Source organism: Mastigoproctus giganteus, chromosome 2, assembly GCF_048544385.1.
Source record: "Mastigoproctus giganteus isolate SK-2022 chromosome 2, ASM4854438v1, whole genome shotgun sequence".
Lineage (NCBI taxonomy): Eukaryota > Metazoa > Arthropoda > Arachnida > Uropygi > Thelyphonidae > Mastigoproctus > Mastigoproctus giganteus.
Window position 1 is genome coordinate 246169051 of NC_143576.1, and position 12571 is coordinate 246181621.

The following is a 12571-nucleotide window of genomic DNA, read 5'->3' on the forward strand; positions in this document are numbered from 1 at the left end:
AACCACCTCATTCCCTTCTGTCATGCCTGTCTTTCTTTTACACATTGTACTTAACATATTCAAATTCTGCATTCAGGATAGTAACCACGTTCCTGTTATGCAAATTATGCCAGTATTTATTAAATTAACCAGTACTTCAAATTGATCAAATTTTTTAATGATAAGGATGATGTTATCATCCTTGTCATTATCATTTATTATCAGCCATGCCATTTACAGAGATATCACTAAAATTATTGCACATAGTAAACAAACCTTGCAACTCCATTTTGAAGAATAACATTTCCAGAATGAAGATGACCAAATGATGGGAACCCACGCTCCTTCAAGAATAAAAGTGCTTCAAGAATTTGGCTTCCCAGTCGTTGTACCTGTGACTGTGTCAGACCATCTCCGTGATATTGGTATTTCTCCCTCCAGTCATCCTGGCAATGACTCTATAACAAAGTAGTGAAAAAATATAATTAAGGAGTCCTTTAACACCAATATATTTTGAAGCATTTGAAAGAAATAATAGCCTTGATGAAAGTGTCTATTTTTTCACCAAGTAATTGTATATTAAACATCAAGATCTTTTATTTATAATAAAAGAATGTTTAATAAAACAATTTATTTTTTCTCTTAATCCTCCAGCAGAATTTCATGATTTCCAGTTACAACATGTAGTTAAATATTGTGTATATTGGTAAAATATGATAAACCATAAATCCACAACTACTGTTTTGTTTTTTTTTCAACTATTTTAAATTAAGTTCTACAATTTCTCCATTCACACTAACTGAATGGAGAAAAACATCACAAAATATCACAACGGACCACTAGTCGCACTTTGTTGCGAATGGGCTACATTAAATTATAAATTATAAACAGCAAACTCACGTAAATCAATTGTGACATTCACTGAATGCTACCAGAAAATGTGCTTCACTTCCAGAAAAACAAAATCACAGAAAATGAATCAAGTAGAATCCAGCAATAAAATAAACACACAATATCATGAAAAACTTACTGGTTAATATCATGAAAGACTTGCTGGCTATTAAAAATTAATAGAGACAGACTTCTTCATAATTATCAAGAGTGGCAGCTTAGCAACAGTCAACACCTAATCAGTAGACACTAATAGCTTATGTTCACTGATTAGTCTAAAAAACAGGTATATACTCATCCAAGTGTAAACTATTTATTTAATCTAACACTTACCCTCATACCATTCAAAAACTTAATTCATTATATGCAATTTTCACATAAAATTGCAAAGGTTAGTTATGTTACAAAGAGAGGGACAGTTTTTATTTACAAAAGGTTCTGTTTATGTACCAGCAAAACACTAGGTCAGAGGACATTAAAATTAATTATTTTGATGAAAAATATAATCATTAATTGTATTTACCAGTACTGGATGCAAACTTGAACCATAGTCCACTCAAAAGCATGTACTACTGCACTCCCATAGTACTTGGCTATGTTGGACATAAAAGGTTTCAGTATAGAGGGTGCAAAGGAAGCATGATAAAGAACTGTTTCAGAATAATGAAATTATAAATCTTTTGATTGGTCAGCAAAATTAAATAATGCTAACAGAATCCTAAGTTTGAATTTCAAATGGTTCAACTGGTGGAAAAATCCATTTCATACAACTTTCATAAGGTAAGGCTAAGTTAACAATCAGTAAAAAGTTAAGTACTATAAAACCATTGCTTAGTTAATAAAAGTTTTTAAGTATATATTAAAATTATAAGACCATACATAACTTTCCCCAACATTCGGGAAAGTGCTAACACTAAAATACTGTATCTCAGAAAAGGCTGTTTGCATATAAATATTCTTAACAAAAAAGCAAGCCCAACTTGTAAATAACACCAATAAAGAATTATAAAACTATAATCAACACATAATTATAAATAAATATGACATATTCATGGAATTATGCTATCACTTCTTGATGAAGAAGGGAAAGCACAGTTCCCAAAAAGTTCAGGATTATAATTATAATTTTGGGTTGATGTTACATTCCACTCGTGAATTTTTTCTCAACATTCTTCTAAATATAGAGAGCTTTTTTGCCTTTTCTACAGAATATATTTTACTGAATTGAACTGGAAAATATTTCTTTGTTATTTTTTATATATATATATATACATATATATATGTATATACACACACTGCGCTGCCACTTTATTAGGTACACCCCTGCTGTTCACACAAATGGTTTATCCCACAATGTTGCAAGTCACATGACCACAGTTGTGGATATAAATGCAGCAGAACAACCTTTCTAGTATCAGTTAAGCATACAAACCGTAGCAAGAATGGGGAAAAGGAGTGATCTAACAGACTTCGAATGTGGCATGGTAGTAGGTGCAAGACGTGCTGGACAAAGCATCTCTGAAACAGCAGTTCTCCTGAACTTTTTACACACCACAGTTTCAAGGGTGTACTGAGAATGGTGCAACAAACAGAAAACATCCTCTCAATGGCACTCCTGTGGAAGAAAATCATTTGTTGATGAGAGAGGTCAGAGGAAGATGGCTAGAATTGTGCAAGCAAACAGACGGGCCACAATGTCGCACATCACGTCAGAATACAAACTTGGTGTGCGGAACAAAATATCATAAGGGACCACTAGTCGAACTTTGTTGTGAATGGGCTACAACAGCCGACAGCCACATCGCATACCTTTGTTATCAGTGAAGAACAAGAGAGCACACCTCCAGTGGGCACAGCAACACCAGCACTGTACTATCGAGGATTGGAAAACAGTTGCTTGGTCTGACGAGTCGAAGTTCCTGGTGCATCATGTTGATGGAAGGCTCAGAATTTGGCGAAAACAACACGAATCCACGAACCCGTCATGTCTGACAACTACTGTGCAAGGTGGTGGGAATGTTTTCTTGGCACACGTTGTTATTTGTTATTTGTTATTTTTGGTTTTTAGGAGCATTAGCAACTAAGGCCATATTGCTCCGGGATATGCGGTGGTCATTCCCTGACCTTTCCGCATCCTCCGTATTTGGTGGTCATGGGCTCGAACCCCGGTCTAATCAAGAAGCATGTGCTATGCACTGCTGCTCCTTCCCACCTGGCTACGGAGGCGCCGTCGGCACACGTTGAGTCCATTGATACCCATAGATTCACATCTGAATGCCACATCATACCTAAACATCGTTACTGACCAAGTGCATCCATTCATGTTGAGTTTATCCTCAGTCAGATGGCTACTTCGAGCAGGATAATGCGCCAGTGAACAAAGCCCAAATCACTATGGAATGGTTCCAGGAACATGACAATCACTTTTCTTTGCTGCAGTGGCCCACTCAGTCCGCGGATCTCAACCCTACTGAATATCTTTGGGATGAGCTGGAAAGGGCTGTTCGCTGCAGGCCTACACCTCCGTCGAATTTCAAGGAACTGCGTGACACACTCATGTCTGCATGGTACTCCATTCCTGCACAATGTTTTCAGCATCTTGTTCAATCCATGCCTAGACGAATTCAGGCTGTTTTGAAAGCTAAAGGAGGCTCAACACGCTACTAGGTAGGTGTACTTAATAAAGTGGTAGCACAATGTGTGTGTGTATATATATATATATATATATATATAGATATATATATATATATATAGATATATATATATACACACTATTTTTTCTTATTTATTTTTAATATATATTTTTATTAATTTTTACCTCTCTAATTTTTGGATTAAATTGGATTATATTTACATGGGGGTAGCGTGACAATGTGCTAACGCTGCGTTTGTACCACCATCTATAGACTAATTTGTTTCTATATATTTCAGTTCAACTATTGTTTTGTCAGTGGTATGGTTTGGCCATGAGAGTACTAGGCTTTCTGTTTTATTATTTTTCGCTGCAAATCTATTGCATCGGCGGTTTGATCTTTGTTTCATTCTGTCATTGCATGGATTTGTTTAGCGTTCAAAATGGAGTGATTCCCTGAATATTATTGGCCTCATGGTCCTCTGTTGAGATGGGGCATAATGGTCAGTCTATTTTATTAATTATTATTTTCAGTTTATTTGGTCATGTAATGTTGTTAGTTCGTGAAACTTTTAGTAGCATACACGATTACTTCCTTGAATGCTTCCCACTTAGAATTTACTGTTGGTAACATTGTCAGTTGATCCCACTGTACAGAAGTTTAACCTTGACAAATGCAAAGTACTGCATATGGGTAGAAGTAACCCCAGAGAAACGTACCGTGTGGTACTACACTTAAGGTAGTAAAAAATGAAACACACCTGGGAGTAATTGTGCAGTCAGATATGAAGTTTTCTGAGCAATGCAGACAGGCTGCTAGGGCAGGTCATGGAGTTTTGTCAATGGTATATAGGAATTTTACTAGCAGGGAAAAGGAGGTGATTGTCCCTCTGTATGAGGCAATGGTCAGGCCACGCCTTGAGTACTGCGTACAAGTCTGGAGGCCTCATTTTAGGAAGGATGTTGATTTGCTTGAGTGTGTACACAGAAGGGCAACAAGATTGGTGAGGGGAATGAAGGGATCCTCTTACCAAGAGAGGCTTAAGTTCTGCAAATTGCAGTGGCTGGAGACTAGGCACCTGCGCGATGATCTGATTGAGATGTATAAGGCCTTGAATGGGTTGAGCACGCTGAATTCTGATGGGATCCTTCCACTTGTTCAGATTACAAGCCTAAGGGGGCATAAATTGATAGGTTAAATAAACTTGAGGAACTGGACAGACATTTGGAGGGAATGGTGTGATTTTTTTTTTTTTTGGCTGATGCTGCATAAGCTCATACACTTGCCTTCTTGCATCACATACCACTAGTACTACTACTACTATTACTACTACGTTTCCACCTTAGTGAGATTTCACATAATTCAGAAACTGATGTCTACAAGGGGGCACTGCTAAATTTATTTTAATTGGCTTAATTTTCTAAATTATTTTAGGAACGTTGCTTCAACACTACCTCTTATTTTTTATCTCCCCCCTATATTTTTCTGTTATTGTTATTTTTGTTATTTTATTTGGTTCAGTTCATTTTCACTCTACTGGTTTGTCATGCTACTGACAATTATTCTATTTTAATTTAGCTTATTATAAGCAACATGTAGTGGAATGTGCTTTTCTGCTGCCACTGATGTTAGCTTTTCTACTATTTTTTTCTTATTTATTTTTAATATAATTAATTTCTATTTAATTTTTGTATTAATTGGATTATAAATATATATATATATATAGACAATTGTTTATTTTTTTTTTTTAGGAGCATTAGCAACTAAGGCCACATTGCTCAGGGATATGTGGTGGTCATTCCCTGACATTTCCATATCCTTCGTATTTGGTGGTCACGGGCTCGAACCCCGGTCTAATCAAGAAGTGTGTGCTACGCGCATTGCTGCTCCTGTCCACCTGGCTACGGAGGCACCATATATAGACAAAAATGCTATTATCAGTGTATTAGGTAGGGGAGCGTAGGATAAAGTTGACCCGGGGGCCCATGCTCTGTACAGCTCCTCGACACACTCTCCTAACTTGCAACATACACCTTCAACACACACCACACACAGAGCAAACTTGCATCCAATGCTCCCAACCTAAATTGTAAAGAGGTTACCACTTCCACTGCATATCATCATCATGCTATTCTAAAATTCAGCAAATGCTCTAACAAATTCTGCCTTACATGCCTGTACATGCATCTGCAACATGCTTCTAATAATGATGAGGAACCAATTTTCTGCAAAAGAAGTGATGTGATTTATCTTTTAACCTGTCGAACCTGTAACGTGAAATACATTGGACAAACTGGAAATAAGCTCCACCTCAGGCTAAACCTACACAGATCAGACATCAAGAGGTACAATAACAGCACCATCCATAACGCCGAACAAGAAGCAGAATATAATCACTTCCAGTCACACTGCTTTATCAACATTTATATTTCTATCCTAGCTCAAGTACATGAGCCTATTCCCTGTAATCAACAAGAACTATTCATGTTAAAGCTAAAAACTCTCTATCCATATGGGCTTAACAACAAATTCAATTATAAAATTATCACGAATAATATTGCAGATATTTGTGTATGCGATAAATTCAAGTAGCCAAAGACTTTTTGCACCAAAACCCTATAGGAAACACAAAACTAATAGTGCTACCACACATAAATACAAGCTTGGTGTATTTCAACAGACCACTATGGAATGGGATAATAGTCAATTCAATGTACAAAATATTCACGATCTGCTATTTTGTACAAAACACAGCATACTAAAGGCACTTTACCGTTTCAATCTAACTTTCAATTTCAAATCTAAACACCTTGACCTTATTACAGATATCTGTAAATTTAGATTAAGATCTAACTTCAAGCTTACCAGTGATAATAATACCACCGTTATTTTTAAATTTAATTCCTGCCTGAACAATTTCAACATTAACGACTGCATTAATATTTCAAATAAACTACTTCCAGCCGGATGGCGTAACTTGAACACTATATCCAGATTTAGATACGATAAACCTTTTGGACCCAGAGTCTGCAGTTATAAGTAATTAGCCACTAACATGGACAAATTTAATCCTGAACCCGCTTCCAATGGTTGCATTTGCCAACAGGCCAATTTCCAACCTTTTATCGACAAACACTATGGCCATATTATAAACAGGCAATTTAGACATTATCCATAACAAGGAACTCAGAAACATCTTGTCTTATGGCTTCAAATATAGGACATATCATAAGATAAACTTCAAACCTTTCAAAAAAACAGTTATACCAAGCTTTGCTTAACTTCTGTTTCAAGCTCTCCTACCTTCAACACCATACCAATTGAAGCTATCCATTTATGGATAAATTCAGTATTAACGGCTATGCTACAACATTGTAAGTCATCATTTCCACAGGTACAACCACCTGCAGGAACACAAATCAATGTTTCCATATTGTTGTTGTTGTTATTTGGTTTTTAGGAGCATTAGCAACTAAGGCCATATTGCTCCGGGAACATGCGGTGGTCATTCCCTGACCTTTCCGCATCCTCCGTATTTGGTGGTGATGGGCTCGAACCTTGGTCTAATCATGTTTCCATATTAAAACAGCAACTGGCTGACTTACAGAAACATTTCATCATCACCCCCATTGATAAAGCTGCATGCAATTATGCTATAATCTGCAAAACCTTTTATTTCCATACATTAAATGCAGAATTAAATTCCAGTACCACCTACAAGTTCATCACTAATAACAGCAGTATCATTACAAAGAAGTTGATTGCTTTTAGCAAGAAACTTAATCCCAGCTTTAATAATTACAAATTTCCCTTTATTTATTTCATTCCCAAGATCCATAAAACACCATGGGCTTCAGGTTCATTACTTCTTGCAAATACAGTTACGCCCATAAACCTGGCAAAACACTGGAAAGGATGCTAAAACCTATCATGGATATCCCTCCTGAGAGTAGAATAATTATAACAATTTTCCAGTTATTAATGCTCTAAAAACTAATAACATCTCTCATGTGCAAACTTTCGACTTCAATAGTCTATTCACCAGCATAGACCAAATCAAATTAAAGTCAGTACTAAATAAAATTTACAACTACAAAGATATTATTTGAGTGTAAGTCAGTTTTTTTGGAACAACCTCATTAATCTTAGTGGTTCCAACAATTACATTTTTGATGGAAAATCTATATACTTGCAAACCATAGGTACCCCCATGGATAGCCCCACTAACTGTGTCTTAGCTAACCTATACCTATACTGGTCTGAGAATGCACTACCCTCTGACATACAGCTTTATAGATACATTGATGACTTGTTAATTTTCAACTACCCTATTTTTAAACAGGACTTGGCTGGTTTTTACCCTTCAGAACTTACTCTGGATAAAACAAATAATAATGACCTTTCAGCCAATTACAGTGGTACCTTGGATTGTGAGTAACTTGGTCTGCAAGTGTTTTGCAAGAAGAGCAAAAATTTTTAATAAATTTTAACTTGATAAATGAGCGAGGTCTTGCAATACGAGTACAGTCAGTCCTTGTATAACACGTGTTTACACTACACGAATTCGATCATACACGATTTATAAATACAGGAACGATATCTTATATAACATGAACCGAATTCGCTTATGCATGATTCGCCTTCGTGTTTACAAGAAATGGCAGTCAAACGCAGAATCACCCCAACCGAACGCAACACGATAGGAATGAAGAGAATATTCTGAAAATGTATTTATGTTTTTTATATCAGTGAAGGGGAAACACATTTCACCATAATGACGTAAAAACCAACACAATTCCAGCTATCGGTATAATTGCAAATGCAATTAGATCGAGTTCACTACCAGTTTATAACAGATTCCACTAGCAGAAATGCAACTGGAAATTGTTTTATGGTAGTAACCCCTAGAAATGTGCTTTAGTAAAATGTGAGGTGTTAATAGTGTATCTCTGCCTTTACGGTGTTGTTTATTCAGTTGCTACATGCGCGCAGCTTTGTTTATGTGTATCAAGCATGCCTCCTCATTTTGTAATAGTGCGAGCGATGAATCTGTTTAATGACAATGCAATGTCATATTTCCGTGAAATTCTCAAAAGGAGGCAAAAGAAAGTGTCATTGGATAGGTTCCTTGTTAAAGTCGCACAAAAAGAAAAAGTCAACAGATAGTAGTGATTCCGTTAGTGACAGTGAAAGTCGTCCTACCCAATAATTAATAAATTTGACTGCTTTACGTATATTAAATGTAAATATTAAAAATATAAAAAGGTATGTATGTATTTTGTATTAATCGTTTTTACAGTATATGAATATTTTTGAGTTTCGGAACAAATCATCTGGGTTTCCATTATTTCTTATGGAGAAATTCACTTTGATATACGAGTGCTTTGGATTACGAGCACGTTTCCGGAACAAATTATGCTCGCAAACCAAGGTACCACTGTACTTAAGACTTAGATATAAATATCAATAGCCCTCATACTTCTATCAACATATATAACAAAAGAGATGCTTTTAGCTTCAACGTAGTCAGTCTTACCCATTGGCATTCTAACATCTCTAAAAAATTTCATGCAAACATAATTCTTTCCCAATGCATAAGAATTGCAACTATATGCAATAGTTTGAGTCTATTTTCAGACAACATTAAACTACTCCATAATAAATTCCTAGCAGCTTTCCTCTACCATCATTTCAAAAAAGCATTTAACATAATAAAATTTAAAAACATTATGAACTACAACTTTCATTTAAACAATATATTGGCAGTCTAACTTCCTTTACATTCAGGCCTGTACATAATGTATAGTTTTATACCCCCAAGACTCTGTCGGGTCTCATGGTATAGAAAGCTTGTGCCCACAGATTGTCTACTTATGGGGGTATTATGTTTTTGTTATGTCCTGTTTTGTCCTCATTATTATTTTTATTTTAATTTCGTTAAGAATGCCATGACTGATTTAAACACAAGGCAATTGTCCAGTCTTTCATCCAGGGATCGACTGTGGTAAGAGTTTGCAACCCCGGACAGCTTGAGCACTACTTTATTCACCTCCCAATAACTTTCTGCTGTCCTTATTTACTACATCTTATTTCTTGTGTGTGATTAGGCTGGCCAAAAGCAATATCAAGATGCTATTTCCCTACTATCGCTACTTGTTTCTTCTATTACAAAGTTTAGTGTCTTTTCCACACTACTTTGTTAGTTTTTGTTTCTCCCTCTGCTGGCTTTTTGCCTCATCTGTTTAATCACTTACTCCTCCATCACACGGGTACAGCTCATGTTGACAATTTCACACCTTCCCCCCCTACCCAGAGCTACTTCAACTGACATATATATACCACACGTGAGCTTTTTGGCTCTCTCCTTTGGTCTCCAATGACATTCAACGTCTTCTGGTCCACAAACAGTAAGTTTTGCTCTCTTAAATTTCTTTCATATTCTAGAATTCTTTCATTTTTCGCAGGATTCTATCAGCATGATCTTAGCTTTTTGGCTTAACGTTATTTATTTATTATTTTTATTTTATATTCTTTAAATTTTATTTAATTTTATTTATTTTTAATTCTTTAATTCTTCCTTTTGGTCTCTGTCAGGTCGGCTACGATGTATACTTATACTTTAATGTATACATCATAACAGAAACAGAATATCTGGCTTACTGCAGTGGCTCCTATAATTTTCACTGCTGACCCTTTGAAGAAGTAGTTAAAGGCCTAGGACCCATGGCTTTAGGTACTGACGTTAATTATGCTTATGTTAATTGCATTTTATTTCAGGTAATTTGTTTTTTGGCATACAGGTGCTCTCAATTCTTCCATGGTAATTACACCTGACAGTTCAGTTCCTTTACCTAATACACTGATAATAACATTTTTGTCTATATTTCATTATGGTTGCCAGTTTTTTCTACGATTTCTGTAGTATCTCGGATCCATAATCCAGTTTAATATTTTTAATTTTTCATTCCTTTCTTGTTTGCTAAGACTTTCAGTAATTTCATTGCATCTCATCTTTATCATTATATATATATATATATAGTATGTAGAAAGTGCAAAGAAGATTTTTGTTTAATCCTATTGAATCTACGGTATACACGAGAAGTGAATTCGACAAAAAAGGATAAGAAATGTAGCGATATATGTTAGGATGAAGTGACTAAGTAAGATCTATTATGATCTATTAAGATCTATTATTATGGCCTCTGATGAAGACCCTGAAATTGTGAAAAACACTGCAATGTAGTCTTATTTTGGGTCGCCTTTTCATTTTTTCATTTTCATTAAGTTTTTGCCAACTATTGGTCCCCCTTTTCATATATCTTACTTGGTCACTTCATCCTAACATATATCGCTACATTTCTTATCCTTTTTGTTGAATTCACTTCTCGTGTATATCATAGATTCAATAGGATTAAACAAAAATCTTCTTCACACTTTCTACATACTATATATATATATATATACACACACATACATTATGGTTGTAGGGTATGTTTTGCTAATGCAGTGTCCCTGATCCATAATCAGCGTTATCTTCCCTCTATGATTACTTAGCTATTTAATACTATTATTCTTTTATTATATATATATATATATATATTTTTTTTTAATCTATTATGAAAAATTGGGATAAATGTAAAAGTTATGTCAGATCAGATTAATGCCATCAATAGTAGATTAAACCATTACATCAGTCTGTAATCTAATTACTATAGTAAGAGTATAATACGTACTATATAGGTACTGAAAGTGTATTAAAACATAGACATAACAGTATACAGCCGGCCATAAGGCCAAAAGAACTTATAAAGATTAAGATAGCCTGTGTTGCTCTACATTGCCATACCCTAGAAATAAACATATAATTAGCAATAATGATTATGTAGCTAATTATTGATATACAGATACATTGAATGGAAATTTTTCAAGGGCTCATCATCATCATCATCATCAGCCATTTTCAATCCACTGCAGGATGAAGGCCTCTCCAGCAACTTTCCAGTTCCTTCTGTTTTGAGCACTGGCCATCCATTTACTACTCAAAAACTCATGAATTTCATCTATCCATCTCCGCCTTTGTCTTCCAGGTTTTCTTCTAGCTCCTCTTGGGTACCATTCTGTTATTTTCTTAGTCCATCTGTCATCATGTCTTCGAGCTATGTGTCCTGCCCAAGCCCATTTTAGTTCTTTAGTTTTGATAAGAATGTCCTTTACTTGAGTTTGCTGCCTAATCCATGTGTTTCTCTTCTTATCTAACAATCTGATTCCCAATATAATTCGTTCCATTCTTCACTGTGTAGTTCTTAGCTTCTCTTCCATAAGTCATGGTGGGGAGTATACATTGATTCATTATTTTACGTTTCAGACAAACTGGGATATTGCTCTTCAGTATGTGACTATATTTCCTGAATGCTATCCATCCAAAATTTATTCTTCTCTTGACTTCCAGCCATTTATCATTATTACAGCTAATAACTTGTCCCAGATAAGTATATGACTCCACCTTTTCAATTACTGCTCCTTCAATCATTATTTCCCTTTCCGTGGCATACTTGTTCATCATTACTTTTGTTTTAGCCATATTCATCTTTAGTCCAAAATCCTTACTAACTCTGCATAACTGATTAAGATTTTCCTCTAATTCTTTGGGATCGTGGCTTATGACCACAATGTCATCTGCAAATTGTAAATGGTTTAGGTACTCTCCGTTCACATTGACTCCTTTCTGCGACCAGTCTAATCTTCTGAAAGCTTCCTCAAGGGCAGCAGTAAACAGATTCGGAGATATTGTGTCTCCTTGTCGAACTCCTTTCTCAATTTTAAATTTGCTACTGTCTTTGTCTAGTCTAATAAAGGATGTAGCACTCTCATATATTATCTTCAAAATCATAATATATGGAGTATCTATGCCTTGTCTTTCCAGTGCCCGAAACATTGCCTTATGCTGTATGGAGTCAAATGCCTTTTCATAATCCACAAATGCCAGGCATAATGGTGTTTTGTATTCATTTGCTTTCTCCATTAGCTGTGATATTACGTGAAGGTGATCCATAGTTGAGAATCCTGTC

At 35.4% G+C, this 12571-nt stretch overlaps 1 protein-coding gene across 1 annotated transcript in view; it reads right to left on the bottom strand.

Moving 5' to 3' along the window:
* Positions 1-12571, bottom strand: part of Slob (Slowpoke binding protein) — a 111530-nt gene that overhangs the window by 37626 nt on the left and 61333 nt on the right. The window contains exon 6 of the mRNA XM_090390275.1: positions 256-437. Within this exon, the coding sequence (XP_090246401.1) occupies positions 256-437 (182 nt within the window). The remainder of the gene's footprint in view (positions 1-255; positions 438-12571) is intronic.